Source organism: Aethalodelphis obliquidens, unplaced genomic scaffold (assembly GCF_003676395.1).
Source record: "Aethalodelphis obliquidens isolate GAN/ISIS:26980383/991018 unplaced genomic scaffold, ASM367639v1 scaffold54, whole genome shotgun sequence".
NCBI lineage: Eukaryota > Metazoa > Chordata > Mammalia > Artiodactyla > Delphinidae > Aethalodelphis > Aethalodelphis obliquidens.
In genome coordinates, this window is record NW_020837998.1 from 14018779 (window position 1) to 14036763 (window position 17985).

Sequence of the window (17985 nt, forward strand, 5' to 3'; positions counted from 1 at the left end):
GGATCAACCCTGTGAGGGACATGACTGCCAAGATGTTAACCCTTTATAGATATTCATATTCTCAGTCTCTTCTTTTAAACCTAGTGGTCGCAGTGGAAAGATGCGGGCATTGTCCTTTAAGACTGGCATTGCATGCCTGTGTGGCACAGAAGTGAAGGAAAAACTGCAGTGTGAGTACAACTCCAAAGTTTGGAGTAGAGTTGTGTGGAGGGAGAGGTGTGGTGGGAGGAAGAAAAGTCTAAGATAAGCAGAAGATGAGTCTTATGACTCAGCAAAGGGCTACTCAGGCTACCTTGTAATGCTTCCTGGTCCAAACTATTGCAAAGAATCCACAACAGCCAAAGGCCAAGATGGGTCTAAGGCCTGTTATTATTCCCACTGTTACTCCAAGGGCATTGGTTTCTTCTGATCTGGTGTAATTACTTGATGGGGATCTGAGTTGGGATCCTGGGATACCCAGGACCTGGACTTTCTAGTTCCATTTCCCTTTGGCCTATCAGGCTTAGCCCTCTCCCAATCTGAAGCTCAAACCACATCACGCAAATGTGGAAGAGGACAGTTTTATTGTTTACAAGGCAGGTGTGTGCTGGTTTTTATAAATGGAATGGTTTTTACTATATAATACATCACTGAGAATTGTTCAATTTACCCTGACTGTCAAAAGCTTTGAAAGGCATTTATAGTTTTGGGGGTTTCCTGAGAACCTGCATCATCAACACAGGCATCTGAAATAGAATAAAAAACTATACATTAATTAAAAAAAAACTACATCACACATTCTGTTGGAGACTTCCCATGTGATAACGTGGGTGGTGTGCAATAATCCCCATTATCTGGGAAGTGGACAACATGTAATTCTGTAGGTTTGAACCTCTCTGGTGTACAGTACCTTTGCTTTCCCCTCCATCCTCCATCATTTGTACAGCATTTTGCATTTTTCTGCAACAGCATCATTAGTGTCAAGTGTTTAATGTGCGTTGACCACTGTGCTACATGTGGTGAGTACAAGGTCCAGTTAGACATGGTCCCTGCCTCAAGTGGTTTATAGTCCAGAAGAGGATACAGAAGTACACAGAAAGCATTTTTTAGAGTGCTAATTAGAATAATCTGAATGGCAAAGGATATGTGCTATATCAGATCACAGAAGAGTGAGGACAGCCGTCTAGGAAAGATTTACAGGGAAGAAGACTTTTCAAAGTATGTTCATATCTATGATATAATTTATTTCTCCCAATGTTCCTTTGAGACGGGATGGACAGTGATGATTTAGTCTCCATTTATAAGTAAGGAAACTGCAGCATAGAGTGGTTCATGACTTACCCAAGGTTTCACAAGCTAGTCAGTAATGGATCCAGAAATAAACCCCAGGCCCTCTGCCTTTTGGTTTTGTTCCATTTCTGGGCCTTAGGTGAGGTATGAAACGGACAGACAAGAACCTCTGGAGGAGGTTTTCTAAAGTTGGGGTGGGACGGGGGAGTTCCCACAAGGGCAGATATAGACCATGCTCAAATATATAAGTACCATAGTCTGTTCCACAATGATTTAGAGTGAATTCTTAGATGATCAAATGTTTTGAATTATCCCCTTTTTTTGGATTATCCATGCCAGTGTTTCTTTTCATTTGTGTGGATAACTGAGAGATTACTGCAGTATCAGACTACATGGGCTACATGAACAAGAGGGGATAGGGCAGACTGACTGCAACTCATATTCAGGCACCCTTGAATCCCACACCCCTTCATCTTTCTTCTTGAGACTTTGTTTTCCCAGCAGTGTCATATCTGTGTCTGGCACCGCTCTCACACACAGCTTGCTCTCTGTCTTCACCCCTCTCTCCCCTTCTCTTTCTGACGCTCTCTGTCTTTGTGTCTAACTCACTTTTTTCTCTCTGAACCCAGAGGAGTGCTGCTTTTAGAACACCTGGACTTCTAGAAGGTCAGGGATGGACCTTTAGGTATTCCAATTTCAAAAGTCATTAGCTAAGTCAATGTGCTCTTTCCCTGTCTTCTTTTTCTGTTCTTTCTCCCCACACCAATTCTCTGGCCTTTCCTGTATCGGGCTTGGCCATGACTTACGGTGGGGCCAGCAGACCTCTTCAGCCAAGTGGCCAACTCAGGCAGCCAGTGTGACCAACGCCACCTTGGTGTCCTGCTTCATGAAGCCATTCAGGTGCCCCGTCAGCTGGGGGAAGTGGCGGCCTTTGGGGGCAGCAACGTGGAGCCCAGCGTCCGTAGTTGCTTCCGTTTTGTGAGTATGGAACTGGGGAGGGAGGAAAGGAGGAATGATGGGACAGACGGTGGGAAGAAGGGAAGGAGGACTGAGAGCTGGGCTTTTGATCTGAAGTACTCAGATGCAAGGGAGTTTGTTGGGCTGGAGCGACAGGGCAGAGGGTTCTCTGGGCTTTTAGGGTCAGAGTCCTGAGGGGAAGGCACCAGGTCAACTAGGACAGGGTAGAAGGTGGACACCTCTGGAGAACAGTCTAACCCAGAGTCCAACCAGGTCTTGCTGTTTCTCCTCCTCCCCTGAGGGCTGCCATTCTGGGCACAAGACACTGGGCCTCAGACATCACTACTGGGCTTCTTGTTTCTCTAGAGCACTGGGAAGCCAGTCATTGAAGTTGCACAGTTCCTGGAATGGGTCAACTTGGAGCCCCAGTCCATGGTGTGGCTGGCTGTTCTGCATCGGGTCACCATTGCTGAACAAGTGAAGCATCAGACCAAGTGCTCTATCTGTAGGCAGTGCCCCATCAAAGGTTTCAGGTAGGGAAAGCAATACCTGCTGGAGTGATACTAATAATAAATAGGCCATGTTACATATAAACCATATATTGCAAAACAGGGCATTACATAATTATATAATTACAATTAATCTATTGTATGTTGTGATATACTGTTATAATCCTTTCTACTGCAGAATGTTTAACTTTTAAAAAACTCAAAAATGATGAAATTTTTTTCTGTTAGTTGTGTTATGAAGTATTCAGACCTATAAAAATGTATAGAGAAGCAAAAGGGGGTGGGGTGGGAGAACAGCACAGAAAGGGAAGTAATTTGTTCATTGTTTCTCAGGGAGCATTAAGTAGAACCCAGAAGCCCCAGCATCCTGACATATGAGAACACCTACGCACCAAAATGTGTGCTGGCAAATGTGCTACTCTCTAGAAAGCAAAAGAGAAACGTGATATAGCATTGGCTAATTTCCATGATGTAAATACTCCCACTGTGGCCAGTGTCAGGCTACCCATAGGAGGTCAGGAAGAGACACACAGTTGCACACCATTTATAGTATTTCCACCACCAGGTATAACAGATGTAGACAACCTCGAGAGCATAGATAATAGTGAAATAAGAAGTGATGAGTTTGAGTATTTATTACCTTTGTTTTTAATACCATTTGCTTAATTGTGAGTTTATACAATTTAATTTTTAAATAATGGCTATATTTAACAACTGGCTTGGAAAATTCCTGAAATTTTAACAACCAGCTCTCGTGAGCTTGTATGAGCAGGCTCCAGCGCCCCATGGTGGGCACCCACCATCAAGCTGAAGAAACAAACAATATTTTACAATATATTTATATATATTATATAATATATTTATATATCTACGAATTTATATATTATATACATATTTTATATAATATATAAAACAATATATTTGAAGTTTCCTTGATTATATTTCCCTCCTGTCCCCACAAAGGTAGCCGCTACCCTGAATTTGGCTTTCATCATAAAATGCTTGTTTTTACCACTTTAAAGCACTAGCACATACTCTCTTTACAACCACCCTGCTTTTTATAAGCAAATGAGGCACAGAGGTGGAGTTCACACTTCTGGCTAGTGTAGCTCCAGGATAAGATATCAGATCCTCTGACTGTTCTAAGTCTAGACATTTCACCATGCTATGCTATTAGGTCTGCGCAGTCCAATCAGGCTTTGGAATTGGATCTTAAGGGCTAGTCTATATTCAGTCATAATAGAGTTATTATTATAAATAACTTTGGGGAATAATTTTTAGCCAACTTGCCCACGGCTGATAGAATCAGTTGTTTTCATATTGAAAGTGTGCCTTCTCCAAGGAAGGTGGTCATACCTGTGAAACTGGACCCTTTCAGGCCACCTTTGTTTAGAAGGTTATTTGATATAATGAGCTCTTTACCCCGTCCCAACCTCCCTTTTATTTTTTATTTTTTTCATTGAAGTATAGTTGATTTACAATGTTGTGTTAATTTCTACTGCAGTTATACATATATATATATATATATTTATATTCTTTTCCATTATGGTTTATCATAGGATATTGAATATAGTTCTCTCTGCTATACAGTAGGAGCTTGTTGTTTATCCCACCCTTCCTTTTAAAAAAGATGGTGAGACAGGGCTACTTCCCGAACTTCCTGGGATTCTGAGCATGTGATTTCATGGAGATTTGTGGTCTCTGGAGTAAGACTAGTTATCTAGTGAGGACTCTATCACTGCTATGCATAGGAGGTTAAGTGCTCCGCGTATAGGAGGTTATGGTTCCATGCCTCACCCCCTTTTAATGTATGTGTATATTTGGATGTTTGGGGGAGGGGGAGGTCATTATAGTACATTGCATCCTGTTTCCTACCACCTCTCCTTTCGCCAAGGTATCGGAGTCTGAAACAATTTAACGTGGACATCTGCCAGACCTGCTTCCTGACAGGCAGGGCCAGCAAGGGCAACAAGCTTCATTATCCCATCATGGAGTATTACACCCCGGTATGGAGCCTCTGGGCTGGGTGGGAGGGGCAGGCAACTCTCAGCTTCTGGGTGCTTGATCCATTTTGTCCAGCATTAGCTCACTGTATTCTGCTCTCCGTTGGGGAGCATCCTCCAAACAGGCCTGGTGATTGACCAATTTGGGGGATCCAGGGCTGTCCTTCTAGCAGAGCTTCCCCCTCACCCTCACCAGGGCGGTAGCTGGCTGTAGCACCCCAGGACATTCTTGGCCATCTAAAAGACACTCACTATACTCCTGCAGAGAGAAGTCTCAGGAAAAAATAGAGACAGCAAGGCAGTTACAGGTGACTAGCCTTCGATCGCTCAATTTAGTTTTTCCTGCTTAGCTTCCTGGATTGTTTCTGTCCCCTGGTCTTCACCTGCTACCTTGTCATTGCTTCCATCCCTTCTAGTCAATACCAAAGTTTGTGCTCAACTTCATTACTCAGTCTCTTGCGTGAAAAGGGGGTATGCTCTTTACCTGGGTCCCCAAAATCAACTGGGCTTTCATTGGAAACTGTGCCCTTCATAGCCTCCTGAGCCCAGCATCCCTGAACTCCAGCCACAGAATTTCTCCTCTGCTATGTTCAGGACTCAGACCTCCAGGCTTAGCTTCCTGAGCTGACTCTGCTCCCTAAACTCCTTTATTCCTCTCTCCGCACACATTCTCCCAACGTCCCAAGCATATCCCCAGCTCCCCCCACTGCTCTCTCCCATCTTACCTCCCCATCTCCATAATCCATCTCCCTGAGCTGTCATCTCTTCTCCAAGTTCTGTTGACACAGAAACATGTGTGACCCAATGGAAGCAGTGACCTTGACCTTTATTTTTCTTTTATTATCATTTTAAAATAAACATTATTAACGTCATACATGGGAAACTGGCTAGAGATGGTAGACTGATAATTGTCTAGCTCCTGCTCATCTTCTACATCCCTAGAATTTATGTAAAAGATATTTAAAAGTTAACAAATATACGATCATGTAAAAGATTTAAATTATATAGAGGTGTTTAAAGTATAAAACAAAGTCCCTTTTTCTCCTCAGTGCGTTCCCCACCCCTCAAGTCTAACTTCCCTGAGGCAAGCAGTGTTCACAGTTTGACATGTATCCTTCTAGATCTTTTTCTAGGAGCGAGGTGTGGTAAATATGAACAAGAGTGGACTACCAGTCATGGTCCGTGCTCCAGGGGAGTGGCCACACCTCCCTAGAATAGCCCATTAGGGTGAGTCCCTCTATCTTGTCTCCTCCCAGACCACATCCAGTGAGAACATGAGGGACTTTGCCACTACCTTAAAGAACAAATTCCGCTCAAAGCATTATTTCAGCAAACACCCTCAGCGAGGTTATCTGCCTGTGCAATCAGTGCTGGAGGCTGACTACAGTGAGACGTGAGTACCGGTAGCTGAGCAGGGGCTGCAGGCATCCTCATTGAGCCTAGGGATGTGCTGTGAAGGGGCTGAGTCTCACATGGGCTAGGGCAGTCTTCCAGGGCAAACCCAACTAGTGACAGGGCAGTTCAGCTGGGGCCTGACCAGGAATCTGACCTGAGAAACAGACTAGAATCCAGTCTCTGTATCTTGTTCCCATCAGCTCTTGGGAGCTCCCTAATTTGGTGGTGGTGTTGCGGGGTGTGGAAGGGTGGTGGTGAGGAGACAGGCTGCCCAGCTACCCAGTCTTTGGTCTTCTGAGTCTTTGCTGCTTTCTTCTAGGCCAGCTTCTTCCCCGATGTTGCCACACGCTGACACACACTCCCGCATTGAGCATTTTGCCAGCAGGTACCACCAGGTTTTGGGGAGGGGAATTGTAAGGAGTCCAAGGGGGAAAGGAGTTTTCAGTTGGGGCAAAGACAATGAAGTTAGGGCCAGGGGAACATGCACAGTGGGCTTTGCAGCAGCCAGCGAGGCCTAACGTTTGGGGCAGGGGAGGGGGAATTGGGACAGCCCCCCAAACGTGATTATCCTACTGTGGGATTACAGTCCTTGAGATGAAAGCAGTCTTCACATACTGTTTTCCCTTCTGTTCCTGCTCTTTCTTCCTAGGCTTGCTGAGATGGAAAGTCAAAATTGCTCCTTCTTTAATGACAGCTTGTCCCCAGACGACAGCATGTGAGTTTTCACAGATACATATTTGCCAGGAATAGCTCTCCTTTGGGATCTTTCTACCACTACTTGGGGAGGGTATATCCTCAGTGGGAGGTGGGGTGTGTGTGGATAGGGTCCCTGACACCCTAAGGAAGGAAGTCTGCTTTCTGGGCACAGTATTTAATGAGAGAAGCAGTCTGCCCTCTATCAACTGAGCAGGGTAATGAAGGATGAACTACCTCCCTGCCATCTGCCAAGGTCCCTTTCTGTTGCAAGATCCCATCCTTTTATTCCTAACTCTGAGGGAAGAAGAATATGCCCTCAACTAAAGTTGCAGAAATGAGCCATTATCTTATGCTCAAAATGCCAATGCCCCATCTAGTGCCACATCAACCCTGGGGAGATACCAGGGACTTGACTAAAGTGTGGCCAGAGAGATTCCTTGGTGCTATAGCCCAGAGAAGGGGCCCTTCATCTCTAGGGAGGTCCCCGGCCTCCTCAGAGGACCTAGAAATTGTTGGCTACACGGATAAATCCAGCCCTGGGACTGGGACTCAGGCAGGCCACAATTCCCCTGGGGATGGGAAAGCGAAGGGGGGTGGGGTGGGGGAACATCACAGATGTTATAGTGACCTGCTCATTGTTTCCCAGGTCACTATAAGTAGAACCCAGGAGTCTTGGCATCCTGAAAACACTCTCTCCTACTACCCCCAACAATGACCCCTGCCACCTTTGAACACTTTTATCCCTCTTAAACCTGAATACATGGCTTTTCCCCTCTCTATGTATCTTAGAGAGGGAATCCTCCAGCATGTGTCTCCTGGGGCTTGAGGTGGGAGCTGAGAACTCACACCCTGAGCTGTTTCTTAGTTCAATGCCTGGGCCCCTCTTTCCTCTCCCCACCCCCACACAGAGACGAGGACCAGTACTTGCTGCGGCACTCCAGCCCCATTACAGACCGGGAGCCAGCCTTTGGACAGCAGGCTCCGTGCAGCATGGCCACTGAAAGCAAAGGGGAGCTCGAAAAGATCCTGGCCCACTTAGAGGATGAGAACCGGTAGGTGTGGCAATGGCACAGATCTGCGTGGGTTCTAGAGTCAGACGGCTTAATTCAAGTCCTGAATTCCCACATCCTAGCTACGTGGCCTTGAACAAGTTACTTATATTCTGTGATCTTCCATTTCCTCATCTGTAAAATGGGGATGATGATAAGAGTACCTACCTCTTAAGGTCACTTGTGAAGATCAAATGATCAGGCATATAATGTGTTAGCCAGTGTCTGTCTTATTGGAAGTGTTCAATAAAAGCTAGCTATCCTAATAATTATTTGAATCTTTTTAACTCAACCCAAATATCTCCAAGTACCCAACAGATACAGGCAGAGAGAATGCAAACATAGAGAATACAGAAGAGATGATGTCTCTGCCCTCAAGGAACTTTCAGTTGTTGGAAATGGAAAGAGGTCCTTATCACTTAGTGAAAGTAATAAGAGGAGGATGATACTGCATAGAGCATTTGAGGACTGGAAGAGGGAAGGTGAAGAAGATTATGGGGATGGCATTGACCTCTGTAAAGCATGGAGGGCAGCAGGAGTCTGAGGAGCATCCAAGACACCTTGGGGGTGTGTAGTAGAATCAATAACGACCCCCAGAAAAGTAATTCTCAAACATTAGTGTGCATACAAGTCACTTGGGAAGCTTGGTGAAATGCAGATTCTGATTTGAAGGTCTGGGGTGGGGCCGTAGTTCCTGCACTTCTAACCAGCTCCTAAAGGATGCCCATGCCTCAGGCCTACAGACTGTATTTGGATTAGCAAGTCCTTAGAACAGGGCCTATCTGCAAAGTATTTGTTACTGGTTCAAGACAAGATAAATACATAAATAGAGAGTAAACTTTTAGAAATTTTCATAGCAATTTGACATGGCCACAATATCCACGCACGTAATTAGTGGACTTGTCTTCTTTGAATTGGGTATAGGCCAGGTTGAGTGTTGTTGAATTTGGGCAGCAAGTCATGTGTGGCGTGAGCTGTGTACTAGCTATGCACATTCAGACCATGTATTGATCCATGATGGATCAAAAAATCCCCCTGTTTTTTTGCTATGGATAGTTTGAGAAGCACTGCACTAGAGCAGTGGTGGGGAGGCCCTGGGAAACACTAGGGAGAGAGTGATTCTGTTGCAAAAAAGAAAAAAACAGTAATGTCCTCCAAAGACCAACTCTTTGGAATCTTTCCTTGATGACTCAACATGGGTGTTTAAAGTGGGTCAAAGAGGAGGGCAGTAGAGAGAAGAGGAAAGATGGGTGATCCTTTGTTTATATTATGTCTTCCCCTGGAATCTAAAAATCTAAAAATGGAGTAGGTGAGTCAGTGGCCCTAATGCCTCATTTATTTGCAGACTGTGTTTCTGCCTGATTTTAAGGTCAGAATTAATCCCCGAAGCAGTACATCAAAGCCCTGAGACATTTGTTATATGAAATGTCAGCTCTCTCTGCTCTGTGGCCTAATGATGGCAAAGTAAATGATATATGTGTTGGAGAGGAAGTGGATATGGCCATTCAAGCAAGAGCATGGCTGGGATGGACTTCCCTGGCCGTCCAGTGGTTGGGACTCCACACTTCCGCTGCAGCACTGCACGGGGCATGGGTTCGATCCCTGGTCGGGGAGCTAGGATCCCACATGCTGCGACCAAAAAAAAAAAAGCACGGCTTGGGGGCTGGGGTGGGGGTGGGGATGGGAGAGCAAAGAGATTGCTCACACCTAGGTATGAGGGGCCACTGAGCCCTGGACAGTCGATACCCTGTGAAGGTCATTGGCCTTGGCTTCTCCATCCTTGGCAGGATTCTCCAGGGGGAGCTGAGGCGCCTGAAGTGGCAGCATGAGGAGGCTGCTGAGGCACCCACCCTGGCTGAGGGCTCTGCCGAGGTGGCACAGGACCACCGCAATGAGGAGCTGCTGGCTGAGGCCCGGATCCTTCGGCAGCACAAGAGCCGCCTGGAGACACGCATGCAGATTCTTGAAGACCACAACAAGCAACTCGAGTCCCAGCTGCAGCGCTTAAGGGAGCTGCTCCTGCAAGTGAGTCTGGGGCCAGGGGAAGAATCAGAGCAGCCTCCGAGCACAGGTGGGCCGGGGAGAGGTGCTCCTTGCTCCTGGGAGGTGGCTGTTAGAAGACTTTCTAAAGAGAACTGGGCTAGCAATCAGGAAATTTGGGGGGAGGAATGGGCTGCTATATCACATCGCTTGGCCAATTCTCTTGTACCTAGCTTCCATTCCATCCTTGTGTGTTTACTCTCAAGCCACCGTGGGGCCTAGGGCACAGGGAGGGCTTTTGAGGGCTCACTTCCCCACAACCCATTTGAATCTGGTATTGAAAGAACAAAGTTCAAAGAATCATCCAAAACGTTGACTTTGCTACTTTGATGTTTGCTGGAAAGAAGCGAGTTTGGACATGCTTGGCAAGAGGAAGATTTTTGCTGTGAAGGGATCACTTGTTACTTTTTGCCGCTTTCCTCTTTGAGAGGTAGTGTATAGGATGTAGTGTGGTTCTGGAGTTAGACAGCCCTGAGTTTGAGTGTAGTGCTGCTGATCAGTGGCTGTGGGATGTTAGGAAAGTTACTTAGCCTCACTAAGCCCCAGTTCCCTCATCTGTAAAACAGGGATAAAAATATACCAACTTCATGGAATTGTGGTGAACGTCAAATGAAATAACACATTTAAACAATTTGGAATGATGCCAGGACTATAATAAACATTTCATAAATGAATAATTTATGAATAATTATTGTCATTATCCATACCAGGTAATACCACACTGTGCCTCTTCCCCAGATCCTCCAAGGGATGGCCTCTAGATGAATTCCTGGAGGTCTTAACATATGATATTATGTCATGCACCAAGGATCAGGTGTGCAACTCTACATTTCCAGAGGGAATTGAGTTCTAGATAGCTTAATTATAGCTGAAATGACAGCAAGAGATATTTAGGGGCAATGGTATCCTTAGAAGAACTGGGAGCCTTTGATACATGTTGTTGAAGGAAGCGGGTATTCAAAGCGGGTAATTAAATATTCTAAGAAGTTTCGTGAAAGGGGAAACCACTGTTTGGGGCACCACCAAAAGCTTCTTAAAGTCCCAGGGCAAAGGGATGGGCATGATGTCTCTAAGGACCTTTCTAAGCTCGGGAGTCTGTCAAAGTAAGGTCAGGAAGGCAAAGCCACTTAAGTCATGCCTTACCTCTTGCTAGCCACATACTGAATCGGATGGCAATGGCTCTGCAGGCTCGTCCCTGGCTTCCTCTCCGCAGCAGTCAGAAGGCAGTCACCCCCAGGAGAAGGGACAGACTACTCCAGACACTCAAGCTGCAGGTGAGTTCCCCCAGCCCCTCCCAACCCCTTCCTCCATGGCTTTGTCTTGCCCCAGGTCTCCTGACTAAGGTTCTGCTAGGGCTGGGACTGGTTTCTCCTCATGGCTTTGAGCTTAGGGTCAGGGATGATTGGCTTATTGACTGATTCATTCATTTTATTCCACAAATGTATGTCGAGTACCTCATATGTACCTAAGCATCGTGCCAGGAAGATACAAATGCTATAGGTTCACCTTCAGCCGGCAGCATCCTACCTCAGCCCCTTGACCTCATAAGGGAATTTCTAGTTCTCTTCCCACATCTTTCTTCTCCAACTCAGATGATGTGGGGTCAAAGAGCCAAGATGTCAGCCTGTGCTTGGAAGACATTATGGAGAAGCTCCGCCATGCCTTCCCCAGTGTGCGAAGTTCTGATGTGACTACCAACACTCTGCTGGCCTCCTGATGGAACCAGATCCCCATCCTATAGTCCACGGTCCTCTCCCAGTTCTGGTCAAAGCCTTCCCTCAGCCTTCACCTAACCTTTCCAGTCCCCACTGGCCCCACATTCCTCAGCCGGAGTTATCTGGGCTCCAGGCAGCAGCAGGGATTCGATGGTATGCGAGGTGGGTGTGTGAGGGCCGGGGGAGGGAGAGGCATGATTCCTCTGACTCTAGAAATGTGCCCTTTAATCTTCAAGTTTGAGATCAATCCCTTAAGTACAATTCTGTTGCAGCCCAGGCTAATGGCACTTGGAGGCCATTCAGATGGGGAGCAGAGAAGCTGCCTTGCAGAGTGAAGCAGTGCCCATTGGCCCCTTTCCATTCTCCATGGAATGATGGATTTGGGGGAGCCTAATGACCCGAGGGCTCCAGCACTGTGAACACACGGGACTTAGCCCTACTCTCTGGCCCAACACAGGGAGGTGACACTGAAGACACTCCCGCTCCCCCCACAAAGTGCCCCTGAAAAAGTCTGGGCAACGTGTGTCATATAACTTCAGCTCAAAGGCATAGATCTAGTCATCCCGATGCTACCTAGATGCTGTTTCCTCCTTGAATATCTTCAGTTCCTTCTGCCTCAGTCCCTGGCAGACCTTTCTCAAGGGGGGAAACAAACAGTTCATTCAGGTTCCTATTTTCACCTTATATTGGGAAACATTAAAGAAATACTTATGGGCTTAGATATTTTCCCCAGATCCTCCTCTTTCCTGAAAACCTCAGCATCTCAGAGACCAGCTGAGTTGCTCTGGAAACCCAGCTGAAGCCACCCTTGGCTCTCTAGTTGGCCTTCACAGCCCTGGGGGAGGGCCAGCCGCTGCTCAGCAAGGGGGTCTTCTCCTTGGGTGAGGAAGGGGAAGCCACCCTCTAGACTGGAGGAGCGTGACCACCCAACACCCTTTCAGGCTGTGACCCTTCTTTCTCTTAGGCTGAATCAGATGAGGTGGCTGATATCCCCCAGCTAGTCAGAAGGCAGATGCAACAGGCCATCCTGAATAGCGGCCCTTTTCTAGTATCCACGGGCTACAGATCAGGAAGTTGGCCACTTTCCACAGAGACAACAGCAAGGCCTTCCTTTGCATAAAACCATTCTTTCTAACTCTGGAAGGTGAACCCAGTCCTCAAACTGAGCTAAGTCTTCCTAGGCAACATATACCATGATTCCTTTATCCAGAAACTGTTCAGAGTAAATAGTGGGGGTGGGGGATGGGGGGTGGGCTTGGGGACTTTGAGCAGAGTCAGAACCCACTGAGGCAGCTTTCTACCAAAAGGAGCTTTATAACTTAGAACCCTGCAATTGACTTAATTTGCCTAAGTTTATATACATACATACCTATCCTACATATCTACTGTACATCAGTACTCCCCTGGCCTCACTCACACATTAAATTCTAATACCTCTTGAAGTATTAATGTTCTGCCTTGCTCTTTGTTAGTCCCAGCCTCTGGTTGGACAGACAGATGCCTCCTGGCTGCTCCCCTAGGATGTCTCTCCATTTATGTTTGAGGTGAGCTGTCCTCAAGACCAAAGCAACAGAAGCCTGTGGCCACAGAGGAATCTAACAGGAAGAGTCACTCTGCTCTCTTCATTCATTCCACACCTTGTTCCCTGGAGACGTGGGCCTTGGGTGAATCTTCCTGGGCTCCTCTAAACAATGGTTCAGAGGCCAAAATAGAACAAATCCAAGCTCTACTCACCCCATGCAGAAAGGGAGGAACAAATAGCCAGGCTAAGACACAGAGTACATCCTCTTGCCCCTTCCAGTTTCTAAGTCTGGCTCAGGGCCTTAAGGAAAGTAGCAGTTGATACCAAGGTCAGGAGGGTGTGAGACGGTTGGGGTGTTGTCTTATAACCAAGCAGTAGGCCAGTGGGTAGAACTGCTGGGAAGGTAGATTTATCTACTGCTGGGCAGGGAAGGCAGTGGCTTGGGTCCAGAAGCCAAGGATTGCCTCCTTCTAGAATCACCAGGGGGCACTAAGCCACAGGTTCAGGGTGTCAGACTTCATCATGACATCTGCCTTAGAGCTCATGAGGTCTCTGGGCAGGAGCACTGGTGATGTATGGTGAGCAGGTGGCAGGTGGGCATCAAACACAGAGCCTGGACATCAGTTACTGGGGTCGGGCGCGGGGGAGCTATATTTGTAGGAGCCTAGATTGTAGGTAGGAATATTATAGAGAAAATTTGCTCTAGGACACAGAGTTCAGGGTCTTTGAGGCATACGCCTGCCTAAGAGAAAGTGGGCCCTGTCCTAGGGCTGTGGAGACTTACCTGCTCAGCTGGTAAAGAGGGCAGAGGTTATGAAACAATCTTACCAGGAAAGTCCTGGAAAATCCTTTTCCTAACTGCTACTCCACACGAGAGATCTTGGGCTGTTGAGGGCCTGTGGCAACTGCAGTAGGCCATGGTAGAGAAGACGTAGATCTCGTTATGTAGGATTTGTGCTATAGGTAGACTGAAGCAGCAAGTCAAGAGTTGAATTCTCAGTAACAGGGTCAATGACACTTAGTGGTCCTGGGTTTACCTTGATGCCCAAGGTGAGTATATCGCTTGAGAGTCCAGTGATAGTCACTGCAGCATGTGCGGAGAGTTTTCCCACAGTGAGGTAAACGGGTCTTTGGGCACTGTGAATTCAAATTAAGGTGGGATTTACGGAGATGTGTTGCATGTTGTTAAGCATCTGTCGTGTATCTTGTCTCCTAGGGGTATTGTGTGTGATGCTGCGTAGTTTTTGGCCCCGTACTGGAAGGGTGGTGAAGGGAGTTGCTGGGTAGGCAACCTAATGAAAACCCCTGGCTTGTGGGATTAGCATCAGCGATAAGGAATGTGTTTGCTGGGGTTGTTGTCAAATAGTATCGGGGAACAGTTAGGATTGATAGGTAATGTATTCTCGACAGAATCTGGTAGAGGCCAAAAAACCATTATGAGGGTGCCTCTGCTTCTAGTGAGAGCAGAGTGGAGTCAGGTTGACTGGGAAATTATTAAGGAAGGCTGACTGGCTGGAGGACATCAGGCTGTTTGTTGTATGGTTCCCTAGAGAGGGTCCTACCCAGGAGGATATGCACCCTTCCCTCCAGAATGGAAAGACCTTCAAATGTCCATTTCCTTCCAGGCCCAAAGTTTGGAGATATTTCCTTGTAGAGAAACCTGTTTGAGTTTGTTGTACTTTAGGAGCTGGGCTGGCAGGCCATGGTAATGCGAAACCCTGAGGCCAAGCAGAGGCAAATCCTGGGAGATGGTTTCCTTCCTGATGAATTTTAAGGAATACCCATGATGCTTGAGGTGTGTGTTTGGGATCTGGGCTCCATAGTCAGCTTTGGGCTAGAGCATTCCTTGAAGAGGCATTCTCAATGGCAGACTCACGATCTCCGAGACCATTTCAGGCCAAGACTCTCATCAAAGTTCCCTTGACATAGGTGACAGATAACCAAGAAAGTAGCTACCTTAAGATGAACAGTCCTGGAGGAGAAAGTGGGGGCCCTGCCCTAGGGCTGTGGAGACTCACCTGCTCAGCTGGGCAATTCTGTCTCTGGGCCTTCCTGCCAAAATCTGGCCCTGAGAACAAAGGAATACTTCAGCTCCTTCTTGTTCTTTAAACACCAATGACTGTGGGAGAGGGAAAGGCTCAAGGCCAGGGCTCAGCTCCCAGTCTCCATCTCCTCCCACAGCTGCCGCATTTGGAGGGGCACCTGCTCAATGTCCTTGCTGTCCCCAGGGAAGTCTTGAGGCCAGACTGAAGCCTGCGATGCTGCTCGCTGGCTGCAAGGACTGGTCACAAGGATGGGATTTGGGGAAGTGGCAAGGGCCGCGCACAAGTCTAGAAAAGTTTGGGATGAAGGGGCGGGGCTGGAGACAAATTAGTTAACTTTGCCACTCACTGTGGTGCTTTTCCCCTTTCCCGTAAATTCTGCTTTGAAAAGAATAAATTCGTATTTGTTTACTTTGGTTCCTCTGGTTACACTCTTTGACTCTGACACTCCACATCTTTACCTTATTTGGGTGTGGGAGAAGAGGGTGGGGCCAAGAAGCCACAGGAACACTGCAAAACATAGGCCACCAGAAGAGTCCAACACCTACAGGACAAGAAGACACCCCCCACTAGCCCCATCCACCACTGTTACCTGGACTGGTCGCCTCTCAAAGCCCCACACAAGTTAGCTAGTTATCAGCTCATGGGATGAGCTCTTTGTAGCAATGGTTCTTCAACACCATCCTCATCAATCTGAGGAATTTTTCACCAGCCTAAAGCATTAAGAGAAAAATCTGGACAATGCAGTGAGTTTCCATAAAGTTACATATAATCAATTTAAAAGTCTATCCTTTATTCTGAGATTATGGTTATATATTTGGGGGTGTGTGTTAAAATGTCCCTGTGAATTGGTGGCGATAGTTTTTTTTTTTTAATGCCATTTTCTGGCAAAATAAAACCCTGTCAGTCCCTCCTCCCCACCACCAATTTTTCTTTCTTCACTGATCTATAACATCACTGTCCAACAGAAATATAATGTGAATCACATATGCAATTTTAAATTTTCTAGCGGCCATATTAAAAAGGTAAAAAACAGGTGAGATTAATTTTACTAATATTTCGTTTTACCCAATATATGCAAAGTATTATCATTTCAACATGTAATCAGTATAAAACCATTATTGAGATATTTTATATTCTTTCTTTTTTTACTAAGTCTTGGAAATTGTCAAGTAAGCTGACAGATTTCAACTGGTAAAAAAGAACAGGAAACCCACATACATCCAGGCACTTTATTACTTAGAGACAGCAAAAGCAAGACCAGCAATGGGATCCGTTCCATGTCGCTGTTGCACAGGATGACACTGAAACAAAAGGGGCCAGATGACATGCAACATGAATGGCAGGACACCATGTTGCTGAGTACCAACTCCACACCGCTGCTAAGCAGCTCTTTGGCCTGCAGCTGGACCCTCTGGGGCAAGGGCAGGGGAGTGGGGAGGCAGGCAGAAAGTCTCATGCTCACCAGAATGAGGGAGGCAGATGAGAAACTGCCCCATGACAGCCTCCCTCAAAACAGGGAGGTGAGAAATGGTCTTGTCTCAAATCCTCGTGAGATTGCCCGTCTTCCCAGGTTCCAGGAGGATCACAGGGCATTCTGCCAAGGCCTGGGGCCACCTGCAGTTGAGCCTTGCCTATGTGGAAAGACACACCTCAATTTGGCCTAGGCTGGCCTAGCCATATGTCAAGTGCTCAAAAGCCACACATGGCTAGTGGATACCATATTGGACAGTGCAGTTCTGTAACATGCCAAAGTCACAATCACTGAGCTGTAGAAAAGGAAACCTTCATGATATATTACGTGTGTGTGTTGGGGGAGGGAGGGAGTCAGGGCGGCAACAAGCCTTGGGTGACTGGAGGGCAGTGGTGAAGCAGTTACCCAGGGTTACAAGCCGTGGTAGTAGAGGGAACAGAAGGGCACCACAGATACACGAATTTGCTCCTTCCCGTTGTCTTCCCTTCCCCACTGCCTCTCAGCAGAGCTCTGGCTGCTCTTGGGCTACAGTATTGGACAGAGGCTGGACTAGGGCTCTTCTACTTCTCTCACCCCTGGATGCCACCTGTGGTCTATGTGCCACTCTCTCCGGCCTCAGTCTCTCCAGCCACATCCCCAGGGTACTTTTTATGTTTTTGCCCCAGTCCTATGCCATCCTTCATCTGGAAAGGTCTATCTTCTTTTCAAACCCTGCCTCTTCCCCCACCTTCTGCCTCTGACAAGTCCTTTTCCTTATTCTTTCTTCTCATCTTTTAAATTTTGGGTTTCTGAAAAAAAAAACTTCAAAAAACCATCTTGGTTTTCAAGCTATCCTCTAACTTTTCTCCTAATCTTGGCTTCATTTTGTTTGTCCATGTCTCTCGCCCTTAGACCCACTTCTTCCCTGCATTTGTCCCCAGCATTCCTTCTGCCTTCATCCCTTCTCCATAGGCCCTGCCCATGCATACTGACTTCCCCTTCTCTGCCCTTGGCTTATTACCTTCAACTTGGAATGAGAGAACTAAAAGTGGCAGAGAAATCTTGGGGGTTCATTTCCTAGAGTGGCACCGACTTCATCAATTGGGACCAGACCTGGGTCTAGCTGGGCTACTTCCAGAAAACCTTCAGATGTCTCTTGGTGACAAGCATTATCACCCTTGATTTCCAGATAAGGACACAGAGGCTCTAAGAGGTGTAGGGACTTGCCCAAGGTAGGTAGCAGAGCCAGGATTCCAACCTTGTGTTCCTTCCACTACAACATAATTCAGTGCAAATATTGGAGCTGCCATTTTTGTTACTTCTCTGTACCTTCTC

At 46.8% G+C, this 17985-nt stretch overlaps 1 protein-coding gene across 1 annotated transcript in view; it reads left to right on the plus strand.

The window, feature by feature from the left end:
* The window catches only part of DRP2 (dystrophin related protein 2), a 45991-nt gene extending 33128 nt beyond the window's left edge, over window positions 1–12863 (plus strand). Inside the window, exons 13-23 of the mRNA XM_027086101.1 lie at window positions 85–170; window positions 2090–2247; window positions 2593–2759; window positions 4630–4741; window positions 5995–6131; window positions 6453–6518; window positions 6783–6848; window positions 7738–7881; window positions 9666–9903; window positions 11072–11192; window positions 11511–12863. Coding sequence (XP_026941902.1) covers window positions 85–170; window positions 2090–2247; window positions 2593–2759; window positions 4630–4741; window positions 5995–6131; window positions 6453–6518; window positions 6783–6848; window positions 7738–7881; window positions 9666–9903; window positions 11072–11192; window positions 11511–11635 — 1420 coding nt within the window. The 3' untranslated portion in view covers window positions 11636–12863. The remainder of the gene's footprint in view (window positions 1–84; window positions 171–2089; window positions 2248–2592; window positions 2760–4629; window positions 4742–5994; window positions 6132–6452; window positions 6519–6782; window positions 6849–7737; window positions 7882–9665; window positions 9904–11071; window positions 11193–11510) is intronic.
* The last annotated feature ends 5122 nt before the right edge of the window (window positions 12864–17985 follow it).